The 19,511-nt window shown below is 33.9% G+C and overlaps 1 protein-coding gene across 3 annotated transcripts in view; it reads left to right on the top strand.

The window, feature by feature from the left end:
* Positions 1-18,243, top strand: part of ArfGAP1 (ADP-ribosylation factor GTPase-activating protein 1) — a 51,738-nt gene extending 33,495 nt beyond the window's left edge. For 2 of the 3 annotated variants that reach the window (XM_069845057.1, XM_069844964.1), the window contains 3 exons: positions 561-706; positions 3,938-4,051; positions 15,264-18,243. In XM_069845057.1, the coding sequence (XP_069701158.1) occupies positions 561-706; positions 3,938-4,051; positions 15,264-15,492 (489 nt within the window). In that variant the 3' untranslated portion in view covers positions 15,493-18,243. The remainder of the gene's footprint in view (positions 1-560; positions 707-3,937; positions 4,052-15,263) is intronic. The other variant, XM_069845143.1, reaches the window with a different exon arrangement.
* The last annotated feature ends 1,268 nt before the right edge of the window (positions 18,244-19,511 follow it).

A 19,511-nucleotide genomic window follows, 5' to 3' on the forward strand; every position in this document is an offset into this window, starting at 1 on the left:
TCATAAATGTATCTTTATGTATATCTTTTTATTAAAGCATATGCCTACTATTTTAAAAAAAGTGCATGTAGTGTTGTTGAAACTATTTTTTTTTCGAGGTGAACTCGAGAATCCGGCTGCCTTTGTTCATTTAATATTCCATATTTGGTACCTCCATTTTTGTGAAGGAAATATGTTAGATCTTGAGGAAATTATTTTTTTCAAATATTTTAGAAATTCAGTGTACCATTCACAGGGACATTCAGCAATAAACAGGACGGTTCTTTACGTTCGGTATTCAGACATGTAGCTTTCAAAACGAAAAAAAACAAAATGGTATTTCATATTTGTACCTCATTCTCTTCATAAGCAATTGCACTGTTCAATGCTTAGTGGTCCGAAGTTACTCAGTTATGAAACAATATATTTTTTTTCCATAGATGTAAAACATGGTTTTTCGTTTTAAATTGTAGTTCATTGCTGTTAGTTGTTTGCAGTGTTTAATTTATTAAAATTAAAATACCTACATATTAAGGTGATACAATCTGACCACTTTTGTAGAGATGTAAATTGTGTTGCAGGTCGGAGATTTAGGTAGAAGAGGATGGAAGGACCTGTCAGGCACCAACACTGCATCCTCCCCAACGAGAGGAGAGATGGGGGAGACTTCCGACAATGTTTCCACTGAGAAATCTTCTCTGCTGTTGGAAGGGGGCGCAGCACAAAGGTACGTCATTCTATGATGTTCGAAGCTTCACAGTCCCTTCTTCTGACCCACAAAGTTCACACTTGCAATTGACATCAGAGTTTCATCTTGTGCATGTATTTTCTGAGGGTACATTTCACACAGTAAAGGAACTTATTCGTAAGACCAGTATTAGTACTTCTCAGTTTCAACTATGAACAAGAACTTCAGGCAAAGAATGGAATAAAATCATAAAATGTATTCTGGATTCTCCGAGAATTCAACCTCCTCACTGGCCATGATTGTCTATGTCGGTACCTGCATCACATCGGTATAATACCAAGCCTATATGTATGCTGTGTGATCAATAGGGGATACTGAGAAGAAATCATTTAATGTGCTGTTCTGCTTTAACAAAAATAACACTAAGGCCTGGTCCACAATAAATCGGGAACGGAAACGACAACGAGAAAGGAAAAATTGTTAAAATACGTATATTTAAATGTGAGCATTTACAATTACCCAGAAGCTTGCTGGAGTCTGGGAACGTGAATTTTGGCCAAGTTTTAACTTTGCCATTTTCATTTCCGATCACAGCGTACTAGATTCAGTCTGTCATCATCATAAACCTATTTGGTTGTCGTATATTTTGTAGCAAGAAGACTGTGACATAATTTTTTCTTCATCCGTCACTTCTAGCTAACCCAGAAATTCGGTAGAATCACTTTCAATATATGCTACGTATATATGTGACCAGATTACCACGTGAATTGAATTCTTAAATATTTTATGTCATACATTTTGAAGTTGGTTAATCTGTGTTTATGTTAGCTGGCTTGTACTCATGAGAGAACACCATTGGTCAATTATACAAATAACATCAGAATGCGTAATATCGACTTTACATATCGTTATTGACATATTCATATGCATAGTCGTTTCCATTCTCGGTTATTGTGAACCAGAAATTTTCCTATTCTTGTTCCTTTCTTATTGTGGACCAGCCTTTAAGTAGAATGAATGTCTGACAATTTTGTTATGTTCATGCTGTTTGAATAATAATAATGATAATAATAATAATAATAATAATAATAATAATAATAATAATAATAATCTATACTAATAATAAATCTGTAGCCGAAATTTTTCTGGTAATTTTCGATTTTCCAAAAATAATTGGTCCTAACATATCGTCGCCTGAATGCAAGAACTAGGTAACTCGAAATTTGCGTTTTTTAGTTACCTCTTTTATAGCATAGCAAAAATCGCACAAAATGTAATCCAGGATCTAGGTAACTGATCGAACGATACCAGCGACATCTATTTTCCAATATAACAAATAGGTAAAAGAAAACGAGACATATTTCTTAGTGTAATAAATAAGTAAATAGGCGATGTCACAAAATATGAAAAATCAAGTTACCTAGTTCTTGCATTCAGGCGCCGATATATAATTAACCACCCTGAAACCGAAAATCGCATTTTTGAAATTTTTGTTTGTTTGTATGTCTGTCTGTATGTTTGTTACCTTTTCACGCGATAATGGCTGAACCGATTTATATGAAAATTGGAATATAAATTAAGTTCGTTGTAACTTAGATTATAGGCTATATGGCATTCAAAATACTTTATTTAAAAGGGGGGTTCTAAGGGGGCCTGAATTAAATAAATCGAAATATATCGCTTATTATTGATTTTTGTGAAAAATGTTACATAACAAAAGTTTCTTTAAAAATGATTTCTGATAAATTTTATTCTTTACAAAATTTTGATAGGACTGATATTTAATGAGATAAATGAGTTTTAAAATTAAAATAACGCCTTCTAAGACGGTGCAATGAATTAAGAACAAATAACTTCGTCTATAAGGGGCCTTGGACAGCAATAATCGAAAGCTATGAAATATAGCCTACAGAGGATGTTTCTGTGTTTGTATGAAGTAATACCGAAAGCTAAATTAACCGATTTGTATAATTAATTATTATTTCATCATTGGAAAGTGTAGTTTCTCTAGATGGACATAATGTTATAATGTTATTATGTTATTACAGTCACTTCTGATATAATATAATATATAATATAATTTAAGTTATTTGAAGGGTTCAGAACCATAGTGGGCCAAGCGCCATTTACTGAATACGTAGAAAACAAGGGTTAAAATTAAGTTATTACCATAATTCAATGGAAACCTATAACAAGTAAAATAAAGTATACACATTAAATCTAAATGATGTCAATCTTCATTAAACTAGGGTTGCATGTAATAAAAATTAAGAAACATGTTAAAGGAATTGTCATTGCACCAAATGATTGCTCTCTGGACCAAAATGATCGCATTTTAATTATTTGGATGCAATTTAAATTAAGTAACATATTAAACGATTTATCCTTCTATCAAACACGAATGTTCCCTGGATCAAACGTCCTATTTTAATTATGTAATTACTTTATATTTATTTCTAACGGGTGCAGCGGAGCGCACGGGTACGGCTAGTAATAATAATAATAATAATAATAATAATAACAACAATAACAATAACAATTATTTACAAAGAGCATTATATTAACTTAATAGTGACCAGTGATTTTAATATGGAAGTGCTTCCAAGAAAAAGCAAAGTGATGCCATTTTAAACTTTTATATTAATATTTTCATTATTTATATGCAAACCAGAAATCAAGTTGTTAAGATGTTCTGATATATCAGTAAGAAACCTCAAATCTGTTACCCAATTTGATCCATTAATTCAGTAATAGGGTGGAAGGAATTGGTCACCCTACCCCATTATCGTCTGGCTTACATTGCCTCATGATTGATGCCTTATTGGTGTCACTTATGAGGTCCAGACCTATCTTTGGACAGTTGACTAAAGAACAACAATTCAGGAATGTTTGTACCCTGGAACAGAAGAGCTGCATGAGCATCATATAAATTTTCCAAATAAATACGGTAATGAATTCTGTTATCTGTGATATCATACCTGTTCTTCATGAAATCAGCTATCAGACTGTGCATGTCAAAAAACAAGCCAGTGCACAACTGATCCTGTAGTGTTTACTTGAACACTGAGTACCTTTGAATGAACAAGTGATGGCTAAGGGGAGGGAAATCATGTCTTACCTCTCCCCCTGCTTGTGTGTTAAGGATTTGACTCATGAGTCAAGAAATGTCTCGACTGTCAGTGATATTCTTCCTTTCCAAGTGCCTCTCGTATTTACAGATTGGTTGTAATTCGTGCAATAATGTGATGATATATTCAATGGTTGTTGCAGGAACCAAGCGAAAGATAACATTAGCTCTCCGTTGCTCACAGAAAACAGAAATAGTTCGAGAGATGTGGAGGAATGGCTAAACTGGAATTCCGATGAGAAACAGCAGCATTCCAAGTAGGTTTCGTGTTTGTTGCCAGAATACTTCTCAAGATCATTTAACCCAATCATATATGATAAATGATACAATAATATTGTAAAACATGCAAGTTGTTCTTGTTGCACTAATTTCAGTAAAGCAATGAATATCATCACATGCGTAATTTACTAATGTTATGTGTTTAATTGTGGTGAAAGGCTTTCAGTGGCTATTGTGTGCACTAGGCTAAATAATTAGATTGAAAAATATTTTTGGGTTTAGTTTCAGTACAGTGGGCAACGTAACATGTAGATGATATTAGACATGTAGTGTGTCTGTAAAACTGCAACATGAACAGAAATGAAACTGACTTTCATAATTTCCCATTTTCATAACATTCAGCGGCTTCAGTTGTAATTTGAGTTAATTAGATGTTTGCTTATCTTCTTTGGAAAGATGGTGGAGAACCAGACTAGTATAATTCATTATTTTAAAATAATAATGAGAAAATAGCCTTCTCTCTTTTTTTGTGTGTCCCCGAAAATTCTCTTCATTATAAGAAATATGTGTAATATAGAATTTCACAATTTCTTCAATGATTCTTCTTAGTTTAAAGATTATTATTATTATTATTATTACTTACTTACTGGCTTTTAAAGAACCCAGAGGTTCATTGCCGCCCTCACATAAGCCCGCCATTGGTCCCTATCCTGAGCAAGATTAATCCATTCTCTATTATAATATCCCACCTCCCTCAAATTCATTTTAATATTATCTTCCCGTCTTCGTCTCGGCCTCCCTAAAGGTCTTTAAAGATTATTATTATTATTATTATTATTATTATTATTACTACTACTACTACTACTACTACTACTGCTACTGCTACTGCTACTGCTACAATGCAATGGAACCTTCTGTTCTTAACGTACTTATCTACCCTTGAGAGAAAAAATTTGAAATTTTTATCCAGTTTTTAAAACTCTTTTTTTCCCTGATTACTGGACCGAAAATTAAGGATTTTCACAAAAATAAACCCCGCATATATTTTTGGGGTAGCAAGGGGAGCAATTTTTTAAAGCGAAAACTGAAATCTGTTTTAACAATATTTTCTTTAAGTCCGTCATAAACTTATCGGCCTAATAATGTGATATTTTTATTTCATTCTACTTGATGAACGTTTTCAGGTTTGTAAACCATCTTCAGATCACTGTTACCTCTATTGAACTCTTGTGCTGATGTGCAATGGGTTACATTAACCATATTGTATTAAAATGTAAAATATAAAATATGAGATAAAACATTAATGAATGCACATATTTAAAAATGATAACATATTAAATTTAATTAATCTAAAATGAAGGTTTATGCATCGTATACAGTCCTTTCAGATGTGAAACAAATATTTTCTTATGACCTTTTACATAGTAACTATCATGAGACTGCATTTACAAGTAGTTATTGCATAATTATGAATCATTGAAATTCGTTGGAATAGATATGCAGCATCATGCTTGGATTTACGCAGCGCCCAGGAGCGGTCTTGTGGTCTGAAACTACGCGAAAATTGTATTGTATTAACGTTACAAAAACAATTTTGATTAGTACGTTATCTAGTTATCGCAAACAAAAATGGGTATAAAATTGAAATCTGTTTGTTTTAGTACTTGGCCGACAGTTTTTATGTTAGAACAAAATTTCTTTCACTATCTTACTCCTAAAAGAACACAGAATGAGCTGTGAAAACAGTTTTTCCCTATCTTATTCCATTAAGAAAAAATATCATTTTATTTTTTTAAAGTTTCAAACATAAAAAAATTAAGATCTCGGAGTTATAAATTAACTTTATTAAGCACTAGGACACTGTACTTTGGCACTTAGTTACAGTAATCGGCTTCATTTTGGTGCAAGAATTATGAAAATATCTCAATTTTAACTTCATTTTGTGTTAACATTAGTGTTGCAAAATGCTGTAAAACTGAACATGAGAAAAATCATTTACATCCTGAGTATATGAAAAATTGTGAAACCAAACACACAGAGTCCTGACTGTATGAAAAATAGTACAGTCAAACTCTATCACCAAATTCGAATTGTTTTTACACGAAAAATATATAAAATTGACAGAATGTGACAGATTAACACTTCCGGTTTAAAGAAAGGGTGTTTTCCAGTCAGTAAAAACTCATTTAAATAATTAACCGGACATCATAGAAAAAAAAACTTATTTATTTTTGAAAACTAGAAAGTTCAAGCTTTCAGATGACATAAAAATAAAAATATCAAATTTTTGAAGAAAAATAAAAAATTAAGGGTAAATGAGTACCTTCATGAAGTATAACAGGTAGGAAATTGGCATCAAAATACAGATTTTTTAAAAGTTGCTAGAAATACTGTGCTTACAGATATTTTGTGGTCCTATCTGTGTTCGATATCCAGTAATAATTTTCATATAAATTCACATAAAATTGCCATTACATGAATTTAGTTTGCTTTAGTATTTTATGTCTTACTAAAAAAAGTCAGTCATTGTATTGACAATCTTGATCCTAGTAGCTAAGAATCATAATCATCAATCTTCTTAATGTATCCAGCTGTTTGCTGACAACATAAAGTCCACTATAGTCCACTGTAGTCTATTCAGTTGTTGTTTTAAGAATCATAATCATAATCATTTATTGCATCCACTGATCATATACATGATATGGGACATGTCATATTTACAAACTAATAATTAATTACATAATATACATAAAAGTAATAACTATAATTAAATGCAGCACAAATACAAATATACAAAACTTGGAACTTAATTGAAGAAAACTACAGGTCGGTCGATTTCGGCTGTAAGTCCTGTTTGCAGTATTTCTTGAAGTCAGGAGTCAATTTCAACCATCGTGTCTTTCATGAGAAGACATCCTTCTCGAAGTCAGGATCTGGAAAAGAGGAAGTAAAGTTTTTTGAAGTAAGGCATTCTTTTTCTATTCAGTTATGCCAATTTCCAATAAATTCGTTCATAGTGTAAAAGCAGTTTTTGATTAAAATTTTATAAAGAGCTCTCTTAAATTTCTGATGTGCAGATATTTCTTTAAGATAATTTGGTAGGCTATTGTACATAAGAAGACCAGCATGAATGAAACTGTTTTTATATAGAGTTGTGTTAAAACTTTCAATAAAAATATTATCTTTATTTCTTGTATTGTACTGGTGTGTGTCTGAATTTGTAAGAAAACTATGCAAATTATATTTGATAAAATTTAAGGTTTCATAAATATAAATGCAGGGTAATGGCAAGATATGTAATTTTTTATCACCATACTTACGCACATGCATGGAAAAAGGATACATTTACACAAAGAAAAAAAATGCTTAGTAATAATTTGTTGCTACATACAGTCGAACCTTGATACAGAAGTTTTCTGGGGACTTTTAATACGCAAGCATGTTTGTTTTTAAGAAGTCAGTAGTTGTACTCTGTCTTCTGGTTTTTCAGCAAGAAATGTGTTTCTTATTCCTTCGAGCACAGTCAGATAGTCCGGTGACATTAAACTACTTAAAGGTCAATGTCTTCTGCTACCACAGTTTTTAAACTCTTACATTCGGGATTAATTTTGCCACTTCAGAAACTGTCCTCCTGTTTGAATAATTTCAAGGAAAAATTGTACCAGGGCCGGGTATCGATCCCGGGACCCTTCGCTTAGCACACGAATGCTCTCCCAACTGAGCTACCCCAGGAACTATACACGACACCGTCACAATTTTCCCTTTATATCCACACAACTCAAATGGGATGACAAGACACCAGAACCCAACTTTGAGTGCACACAAATTCTCTGTCCTCCGTTTCTTTGCGTTTTGTTATGAATGTTGCAACTACTGACAGCGCAAACCCAAAAAGCTCTTTAGTCTGCTTCAGTCCCCTATCTAAATCACTAAATGCAGCTAATTTAATCTCCAAACTGATTTATTGTCGTGTTACACCTGACATCATTAACAACTAACACTAGAATGTGAAAATCTGCAGAGGCAGGAACCATAAAGGCAAATCCTGTTAAGGGTCACACTCGCTTGAAGCAGGTAGAGTTCTATTGTAACATACTCCTTGCACAAAATGCGAAGTTCGATCTACAAAGGTATGGTAGAGGTAGACGAAATAATGAGAATATCTTTATGCTCGACCATGCCGAAATGTAGTAATTATACACCTTGTAGCAGCCCTTTAATGGACCTCATTAAAGTACACCTATTCATTAAAGTTCAGGTGTTCCACCAATCAGAAAACACCATTGTAGCAATATGAAAGCACAAGTATCGATTATTCTCGGATATGCAATCGAAAGACAACTAGTGAAATGTCACGGAGGCTGGAAATCCAATACTGTCGCAGAAGGTTATGTTCTGATACTATAATAAATTAGCGTTAATTGTAAATAATATTCAAATAAATTCGATTTGTCATCTCGTTTTTCAATGTCTAAATCAATTTCTAGGTTATATCAAGATTAATGTTCATTTTACTCTCTAGATTATATCAAGGTCAATGACATTTGTTCCTCGGAAAAAATCAATACTTTCGCGTCTGCGCACATCTCACAATTTACGAGATATTGCACAAGGTCAGTTCCGCTCCCCAGTCAGATAATAACATGAATACTTATGAATAATTTCAAGTTAGAAATATGGTCGAGCATAAAAAGTTGTATGAAACTTGCCTATAATGGTATTTAAGATGCTCGTATGAAAATTATGAAACTCGCTTGCGCTTGTTTCATAAACATACTCGCGTCTTAATTACTACCATTATAGACTCGTTGCATAATGTACTATTAAGAGGCGATACCAAGTGAGAAGTGAAATATTGAACATGAAAACCATGTAGATTAAAGAATTATTGTGATGTTTTTATCATTTTATCGGAGTTTCTCCAAAACTTGACCAACATAATGGTGTATGAAACATATTGAAAGTATAGCAAATATGCTGGGACCAATCTAAATTTATTGTTGCAACAGGGTTTATCATTATATCAGTTTTCGCTGTATGCAGATTATGCTGTAGTTTTCGAGTGTACACAATAGCCATATTTTTATTACGAACTATCTTGCATGTAGTTGCCACAATTGCCAGTGATTCAGTACTCAATATGTGGTGACCAGGGTGCTTGTTCCTTCCAAATGTTTCAGTTTATTCTATACTTTTCATTCCACTAATGCCTCCTTATTGTTGTGTCTCACTGACTCTGAACATCTTCTGTGGTTTACATGGTCATTCTAACAAAAATCTAGCTACATGTACCAAATGGTGATATTTAAAAGGATTAGTAAAACTTCGTTTTTACTTAATCGTATTTGGAGAAGGAATCTCATGTAGACTTCATAGGAATTTCAGTTTAGGAGTAGTTAATAAGATAGATGTTAGCTAAATGCCTGTACACACTTCGTATTAATGTTATTACTGTAAAGACCCATTTACACAGTGCCAGTTGGCAGTCCGGTTGAGGTAGGGATCCCAGAATTTCAAAATAAATAACCAGGACACCCGGTTGTATGTACACAAAATATTTTACTACCATAGGGCTATTCCATATGAAATCGATTAGTAAAAAACCTCGCATTTTTTTTATACTTTCATTTTTTCCCTACTTATACAAGGTGGTGAGGGGAGTGCATTTTCAAAAATGTACTATCGAGAGTCAAACGGTTTTCGTATTATTGAGTGACAAATTTAGCGTATTTTATAAAAACAAGCCTCTTTCAGCACTCAGAACTCTGGAACCATTTACTGCAGAACATTGAACGAGAGCTTATTTTGAAGCTGACATTTGGTAGGTTATGTTAAGAAGTAATCCTTATTTTTATTGTACACAGAGAGACAGATAATCTGATTTTACTTGCTTTTAGGATTTTTGGCCATTTGTAAAAATGTAAAAAATATTGAGAAAAAACCTTGCATTATTAAGAGGGATTCGACATTGTTTGCTTAGTGGTACGGCAATAAGTTTCGAGGGTATTAAATAGATTATTTTCACATGCCTAGACTTGAATGGCGCAGTACCACATGCACTGGCCAAGAGCTGAAGATAAGCGAGCATTGGGTGTCATTTTACTCCTGTGTTTATGAAAACCTGTGATAAAGCTAGCACAGCCATGCGCTGCTAGACGACACATCACGTGTTTGTCTCCTGGCCTCGCTTGTCTCGGCTACCTCCCATCTCACAGTCGTCTGGTTAGTTCACACGCGTACTGTTTATTTTCTTTATTTGATATTTTCCATACTTTCTTATCAACATACCATCAGTAAAAAATATATGTTTATTTGTACTTTCAATGCGGAATCTAACTATATATTTTAAAAATATTTTTTCCTAGCCAAAGGCGTCTTAGTGAGGAAAAATCTAAATTTCTCCATTTCCATAAAAAGTAACAAAATCTGTTTATATGTCAATATAAACTTTAATTTCTCAACATCAAAATAAACTATGATTTTGATCATTGGGTGAAAGGGTTTCAGAGCTACAACAGTTTAAAGTTGCTAATTTTATGAAAATACAATAAATTTAAATATTTTTAATTTAAACACTATGAAGTTCTGATGCCTCAAACTTTGCACAAAGCATTGTATCACAGTTCTCTCTACGTACAAAAAAGTTCCATTGTATTTAGAAATTGTAAGGTAAATTTTCTCTATATTTCGGTCGATTTGAGATGGAATAGCTCCATAGTAGATCCATATAATGTGGGTTTTATATTTAAATTTTGAGGATTTTAAGGCACACTATATTGGTTAGGCTTATTTTTATAATTGAAGCTTGCTGACTTTGTAAGAAAATTTAAGAAATACCAGTATGCATTCTTTCATGAAAAATGAGACATTTAGTATCCCTGTTGGATTTTGTTGGGACACCAGGCAAAAATTCCTAAACACGGGATGTCTGGGATCCCTCAGTTGAGGTGTCTGGTAACTGGATTTCAGCTATTGTTCCTGTGTAAACACATCAACCAGCTGGATATGCCAGTGAGTACAGACATTTTTGTTTTCTCTGCCCACTGGCATTCAGGGACTCTGAAAAGTGGTGGAATGTATTTACTCCTAAATACAGCATAATAAACAGTGGACAACAGATCAAGCCAGTTGAGCTGGTCTACTTTTTGTCCAGTAGCTGGCACTGTGTAAACAACATGGCCAGTCCAATCATCTGTCCAGTAGCTGCTGGCAACTACAACTATTATCAAACTGGCATCATGTAAACACACCTTTATAGATGAATATTGAGTGAAATGATACAAATCGAACCACAGCTGCCATTTTAACGTTTTCATTGGCCTGTATCATGAGTGGTAATGATGAAATTTAGTGGGTCACAGTTCCAGTATTTCCAATAAGAAAAATGATGGAATAAGTGACAATATACCATATTTATTGGTGTATAAAATGCTCCGTTCTATAAGGTGCATCTAAAAATGAAAGTAGTTTTCCTGGAAATTCATTTTTGTGTTGTACACTTTGTCTTGAGTGATCCTTGAGCATAGATATATTTACGTAAAAAAAAAAAACACGACGTTTTAAAGTCAAAGTAAAATAAACTAAAATATAACTTGATTTGAACATAATAATAAATGTAAATAATTATGATTTATTATGAATATCAATTTGAAATGCATTTTACATCTTTCTGTAAGTTAGCGAAAGTGCTCCTTGAGGAAGTTTCTGATGTGCTCGCCCATCTAATTCACTTTCACGCTCTACAAGCAATATTAGTTTAGAATCATTCTTTGTTAGTGAAAAAACCTGAATATCCCTAATGATGCTGGAAGTATGTTCTGCTATGACAAATCCATCATTTACCATCTCCATGACTGCAGAATATATTTTGAAACTTTAATTGCTTGTTTTAAATGTTGGCTGATGGCAATATGATGTTGTCAAGAGGTAAAAGCAAAATATTTATTTTCCAGTGTACTTATGGTTTCTTTCCATTTTCCGCAAAATTAACTCGTATTATGTAGCATTTTATCACTTAATTCATGGGACCACGAAACAATTCCTTTATGGACAGGTTTCCATTACAGGTTCCATTACAGACAACTTTCACTGTAATAGTAGTAGCAGCAGTAGTAGTAGTAGTAGTAGTAGTAGTAGTAGTAGTAGTAGTAGTAGTAGTAGTAGTAGTAGTAGTAGTAGTAGTAGTAATAATAATAATAATAATAGTAATAATAATAATGATGATGATGATGATAATTATAATAATCGGGCTGCCAAGTTAAAATTCTGAAATAAGCTGGAAATCATGTTCAAAAAAGCTGATACTACTAATTATTATTTTCATAAGAAAAATTATAAATAAATACATTATCATACATATAGTAACTAATTATTCAGCTTTGAAAATGAGAAACACAAAACATAAACAGCCAGATTACTATGAATTATTTTTATTATACTCTTTGAGTGGCACATCTGGCTTTATTAAAATATTTTTTGTCAAACATTTCTTCATGGCACTTTCCCTCATAGTTTAATTTGCAACGTACAATGTAAGAGAGAGTAATGTCCATCTTCATTGAGAAACGAAATTGAGTTTTATTTTATTTGTTCAAACTAAAACTCTCTTCTGTTGCATTACTGTGTGGTAATGTCATAACAAATTGTACAACTTTGCATAACTTGTCATACTTTGGATGCTAGTACAGTTGGATTCTTTGTAAAGATTGTTTCACACTTTCTCAAAATCGGAACTGTGTGTTAGATTCTTCTGTTCACATTTGTAAAGCATAAGCTGATCATACGTCGCGGTCTAAGGCATCCTGCCTAGGACTCGCGTTACAGAATGCGCGCTGGTTCAAGTCCTCATGGGGAAAGAAATTTTCTCATGAAATTTCGGCCAGTGTATGAGACCGGTGCTCACCCAGCATCGTGATGCACTTGAGGAGCTACAATAGGTAGCGAAATCCAGTTGCAAATACCAGCTATAACGGCTGGGGGGATCATCGTGCTAACCACACGATACCTCCATTCCGGTTGGATGATCGTCCACCTCTGCTTCGGCATGTGGGCGTGAGGCCAGCAGCCGGCTGGTCGGTCTAGGCCCTTCACTAGCTGTAGCGCCACGGATTATTATTAATATTATTGTTATTATTATTATTATTATTATTATTATTATTATTATTATTATTATTATTATTATTATTATTATTATTATTATTAAGCTGATCATACAATCAATTCATATATTATCATCTGAAAAGTGTAGACCATCTTTATATCTATTGCAAAAACACTGAACTTGGTCAAAGTTACTTCATTACTTCCCATTTATTTACATTGGAAATGCACTATTACAAACTTCATCATTGAATGGAAAATATACTTAAAAATACTTTGATGTAAGTAGGAAAGAAAGCCTTCACAAGAAAGTATTGGCTTGACCTTTTCCAATACATTCATTATCTATTTGCTTTCTGCGAAGCTGTTTACATGTCAAATCAATAAACAATTCTGAATTTTCTAAGTAATTAGCTCTATACATATTTATATTTGCGTGCTGACAAGCTGACAAACCTTAGAAAATGCTGAAGCTGACACTTGGCAGCCCTGTGATAATAATAATAATAATAATAATAATAATAATAATAATAATAATAATGATTATAAAATATATAACTAAGAAGCAAACATTAGTTGACCAATACAGGTGTGTATATTACAACTACGGCCTATTGTCATAACATGCAGTGCATGTTTTCACTATAGTGTGTTTCGAATCAAGATGCATTATATATTGAGACTATCAGAAATTGTGTATTACCACAAGTTGAACACTGAATAAATGAAAAGTGATAGTCACATATGAAGTTGCATTCGTTATTGAAGTACAACACTGTCTTCCTTTTTGCATATTCCTTTCCTTGTCAGATGTGCTTCTGAGTTTCTCGTTTTGATAGCTTGGTTATATTTATATTTTTATTTGCATTCGTATTATTTACTTTGGTTGCCATTTAATGAGCGTGCATAAAAATTTGTTAATTATTTGGTACTTCATTTACTATTCAATGAGTAAAATGAAGCCCAATAATGAACACTTGGAACTTGGATACTTTTTCGTGTTCCACTACATACTTATCGATATGCTGCGAAAATCTTGTGTATACAATTTGAGGGGAAGTTTGGACATGAGCTCATTAACAGCTTCAGTGTATTATTTATGGAGTTCTGTGTGTAGTCCTGAACACGTTATGATTTACATAAGTTTGTTAAAACACCCTATATAGATATATATTATTTTAATGTACCGAAGTACATATGATATTTCCATGCAGATATTCTGCGTCATCATATGATGAAAGAGTAATGGAACGGAGAAAAATTCTCTCCGGCGCCGGGATTTGAACCTGTGTTTTCAGCTCTACGTGCTGATGCTTTATCCACTAAACTACACCGGATACCCACCCCGGTGCTGGACAGAATCGTCTCAGTTTAAGTTCCAACTCTTGGTTTCCCTCTAGTGGCTGCCCTCTGCACTACGTCATAGATATCTATGAACCTAGGACTGAAGTCCACACATGTGCTGAGGTGCACTCGTTATGAGTGACTAGTTGGCCGGGATCCGACGGAATAAGCGCAGTCTTAAATCATGAAGTGATTTACGCATATCATATATATTATTTTAATGTACCGAAGTACATATGATATTTCCATGCAGATATTCTGCGTCATCATACGATGAAAGAGTAATGGAACGGAGAAAAATTCTCTCCGGCGCCGGGATTTGAACCTGGGTTTTCAGCTTTACGTGCTGATGCTTTATCCACTAAGCCACATCGGATACCCACCCCGTCGGATCCCAGCCAACTAGTCACTCATAACTAGTCACTCATAACGAGTGCACCTCAGCACATGTGTGGACTTCAGTCCTACGTTCATAGACATCTATGACGTAGTGCAGAGGACGGCCACTAGAGGGAACCCAAGAGTTGGAACTTAAACTGAGACGATTCTGTCCGGTGCCGGGGTGGGTATCCAGTGTGGCTTAGTGGATAAAGCATCAGCACGTAGAGCTGAAAACCCGGGTTCAAATCCCGGCGCCGGAGAGAATTTTTCTCCATTCCATTACTCTTTCATCATACCCTATATAGAGTTTTTTTAGTCAAAATTCCAGTTTAATTTTCATGTACTTAATTTTCTTAGAATTATAATGTATTATTCTTTTCTCGTATAATTTCCGTTGACCATTATATTTTTATGTTGTATTTGAAGGCCATCAAGCGGTTCAAAGTCTCCTAATGAATGGGGAAGTTGGGATTCTGGTAAGCCTTCAGATACCTCCCCACCAGGTAGAGGGAACGGTTCATCCACGAAGAGAGGTAAGAAGAAGACAGGAAGTGCGAAAGAAGGTTTGTTAATAGATTTGGCAGAAGAGAAAGCCAATGACTGGAACAGCAAATGGGACGATGATGCTTGGGAAATGTTAAATAAGAAAGATTAGTAATGGCAAAAATAATTGAAATAGTAGCTTTGTATGAATTGTTAACTTTCCAGTGCCCTGCCATTGCACTAGAAATTGAGATGTGCACTAAGATTGTGTTATTGCCAGGTTCATACAACTTAGAAGAAAATAGAGCCCACTTCTGTTGTTCCTCGGGACCTAAAATGAACCTTGCAGGCTTCAATACACAGACTAGTCTATTAGAAGAATCTAGGATTATTAAAAGGTGTTCCGAAATTTACCAGTGGTTTACAGTGGATGGCTGCCTGGGCTTGTGGTTATCTGTAATGCTTCCTGTTATTCTACATTCTGTTACTATAGAATAAAATGCTATTTATTTTTTTAGATTGTTATGAAAAATGGAAAGATATTACATACGTAGTTCTCGTAAGTTATACTGTATATCGAAATAATGAATCAACAGATATGCTGAACTAAGCAGTATTTTTTAAGAACTCTTGATGGTCATCCATTCACAATTCTTCTGATATGATATATTTATCAAAGGACCCTTACAATTTAGTTGTGATGGACCTTCACATTCCTGTTTTTTAGTCTATCATCACTATATAAATTTTCTCCTCTCTACATATCAGTTCATTTTTTTCTTCACATCTCTTCATACTAAATTTATTCCTACACTATTGTACACTCTGTCCATCCCTAATTGTAATCTCTAATCTAATATCAGCACTATCTCCTTTCTATTTCTCTACTATTCCTACGAATTTCTATCTATCATTCAGCACGTATGGCACTGTTTTGTTACAAGGGTTCTTCATACCATTCTACGTTCTTTATTATCTTTTGATTATCCACGTTAAGTCTGACTACAATCACTTATTGCCACGACATCTGTAAGATTATTCTTTTTTTTTTTTTTTACTAAGTAGTATATTGGCAATTTACTTCACTATACTTTCCCATCTTTCTTCAGGTCTCTCGCCACTATTTCAATTTCTACAGCCGGGAGCATCCAAAAAAATTATCTAAAATTTGGGAGTTCTCGGAAAATACAGGAGAGTTGGTCACCTTATCTCCATCCCCACGACTCTGTTGGTAGTATTGTCAGGTTTAGGGTGTTTTCACCTCTTGACAACGTCACTAGTCCAGGCTGGATACAGGAGAGCTGGCAGTATATATCTGTGAATGATGAAGTTATGATGGACATCGTACCAGGGAGTTTCTGATTTGGTGAATCCTTCCCTCTTTTGATGTATTTTTAAAATGTGTCCTTATAAACTAGTTTTCCTAACAATTGCTTCCATAATGGGTATTCAAAATTTATATAATTTCCCTCGATATATACAGGGTGCATCTAAATTGGTGTCAGATATCTCGGGGACATGTTCCTAACACCAAAACATTACAAAAAGTTCATATGAACATTGGTCTTAAAATAATTTATTTCAGAGTTACAAGACAAAATTTAATGTTACAAAAATTGCTCGGAGAGGCTTCCTCCTGCTTCGATGTGTCCCCTAAACCTGCGTTACATGTTCTGGCGTACTCTGTTGAAAATTCCTGGAGTGTTTCGTATTTCGTGAAATCCATTTGGATACGCCCTCAGAATATCAACATTAATTACAGGAGTCTCATAAACAAGGAACTTTAAATGTCCCCAGACGAAGAAATCCATTGGATTCAAATCAGGCGATCGAGCAGGCCATGCAATGAATCCCCTTCAACCAATACATCTTTGGGGAAATCGATCATTAAAAAAATTACTAACTATCAGCCTGAAATGAGCTGGAGCAGCATCGTGTTAAAACACATTCGTTGGATGACGTCCAGAGCACATCATCAATTAAATGATTCAAATCATTTCGTTCTGTTCACTCACAGAATACATTTTCTTCACAAAAAACCACCAAACAATCAGCGGTCAATGAAGGGACAAATCCTTTAATAACTCCCTAACGAATGGTTTTCGGACCCATGTTCTTATTAACTTTTTTAATTGTTTTGATGTTAGGAACACGTCCCCGAAATATTTTACACCAATTTAGATACACCCTGTATATAATCTTGGAACTTTCTTTACTTCCTCCTCTGTATGGAACCTAGTTTCTGCTCATAGACTAGTCTAAACTCCATAAGGCCTCTAAATTTGTTGTACATAACTATGTAGTGTAATACATTATCTAGCACACTTACTGCACATCTAATAGCATTTATCTCATCTCGAGTGTGTAACTCAGCATGAACCATCTTGATTGAACTATTCAAGGACAAAGTATTATTAAGAGCGTGATTGGCATTTTGTAAAATAGCACATAAAGTGAAACACGCGCCATTTTGGTATCTCAGGTGTGGCAAGGCATTGGCCAAGATGCTTACACATTGTCAGGAATAATGCTTCCCTCTACTTGGACAAAGTATCATGTGTATTGCTAGCCTGTTACTTGAACATTTCAGTAAATTGACAACTTGACAATATGTGTACTTTATGACTAGTCTGGGGAGACCAGACGATCAGGAAATGATAATTATGTAAATTGTGTTTCTTAGATTTGGTTTTAGCTCTATGTAATAAAAAAAAAATTTGTTAGATCTTTTATTTTTATGTCCATTCCACTAGCTCGGATTTATAATTAATTATATAAATTATGATGTACTAGCACAATTTAAAATATTTTGTTCTTTTAAGATTATGTATGAAGTAAGAATTCAGTATTTTGTGATGGGAATCCTATATACATGAAAACAACGTCGTACAATTGCAAATATATTTAATTTTGGCATATTGAATGTAGAGTTGCACTGCAATCCCTCATCCTGAAATCAAGACCTGGTTGTTTCCTATCCTTTGCAGTGGCGTAGCATGAAATTTTGAGCAGGGGAAGCTAACTCAAGTTGTCTTTCATACAATATGAGAAAACGTATTACAAAAATATAGTCTTAAAATAAATAGTAGTCAATGTCAAGTCAGCAGTCGAAGATTGGTTGGAACCTCGTGACACCAATAAGGCATGACCTCAAATGGTATGTAGTAAAATATGATTTCACAGTTTACACATATCTCTAACAAATAGACACGTATACGTATAACATTAGCTCACTCCCTGTCATACTTGGAGAAATCACAATATTAGTATCATTACATAAGTATGCGTCTGTCTTTTGGTTGTGTCCTTCATTGACAGCAAGGGAGTCGGTCATTTGTTTTTTAAATCACACTTTTGTTCGTAAGTCAGTCTTGATAATACAATTGTCGTAAAAAAATTCAAGTAAATTAGTGTCAGGAACTGTTATTTCACTCATTATTTATTATATCAGCCACAATGCACACTAACATTTCAACTGAACACAACTGACGAAAAGGGATAACTCGGAAATTACTTATTTTAAATGTTAAAGCTAGCTTCTTGCGAGCCTTACGACTAGGGTAGTTTAGTTAGAAAGGGATGGAAAATCTGCGGGATGGATTACACAGAAGAAACCAGTCTGCTTGGAAGCTGGTGTGTGCAGGCGTCTTGTTTACTGCTGCATCACAAATCATCCTGAGCTGCCGCATCACAATATTTAACGCGTAAATATAAATTCTATTAAAATTAATAAATAATTTTCTCCATAAACTGCAGTTTGTTATGAAATTATTATTAACTGGGGAAGCTAAGCTTTTTAGCTTAAATTGACGCTACGCCACTGATCCTTTGACATAAATATCTGGTAATATGTCATATAAAAAGGACATAATTGCGCTGTTTCTTTCCTGCAAGGTAAGTACAAGTTTCCAGGAATAAATGAATTTATTGAAAATATCTGAAAATCATATGAGTATAATCTTCATTCCATACAAGAAGACTCCGCATGTAAATAAATGCACTGTCTGAAGACTTTCCTATTAGCTGTAGGACAGAAAACCTCTTTATGGCACCTAGAATGCAACATTAATTAGGTCTGTGTCTGAAAGCACACGTGTTATATACTCGTATTTTTTAAGTCTTCATGGAAAATTAAAGGGAATATAATATTTGAAGTAAAGAAAAGTAAATAAATGGAAGAAAGCATCTTCC

This window comes from Periplaneta americana, chromosome 1 (genome assembly GCF_040183065.1).
Source record: "Periplaneta americana isolate PAMFEO1 chromosome 1, P.americana_PAMFEO1_priV1, whole genome shotgun sequence".
Classification (NCBI taxonomy): Eukaryota; Metazoa; Arthropoda; class Insecta; order Blattodea; family Blattidae; genus Periplaneta; species Periplaneta americana.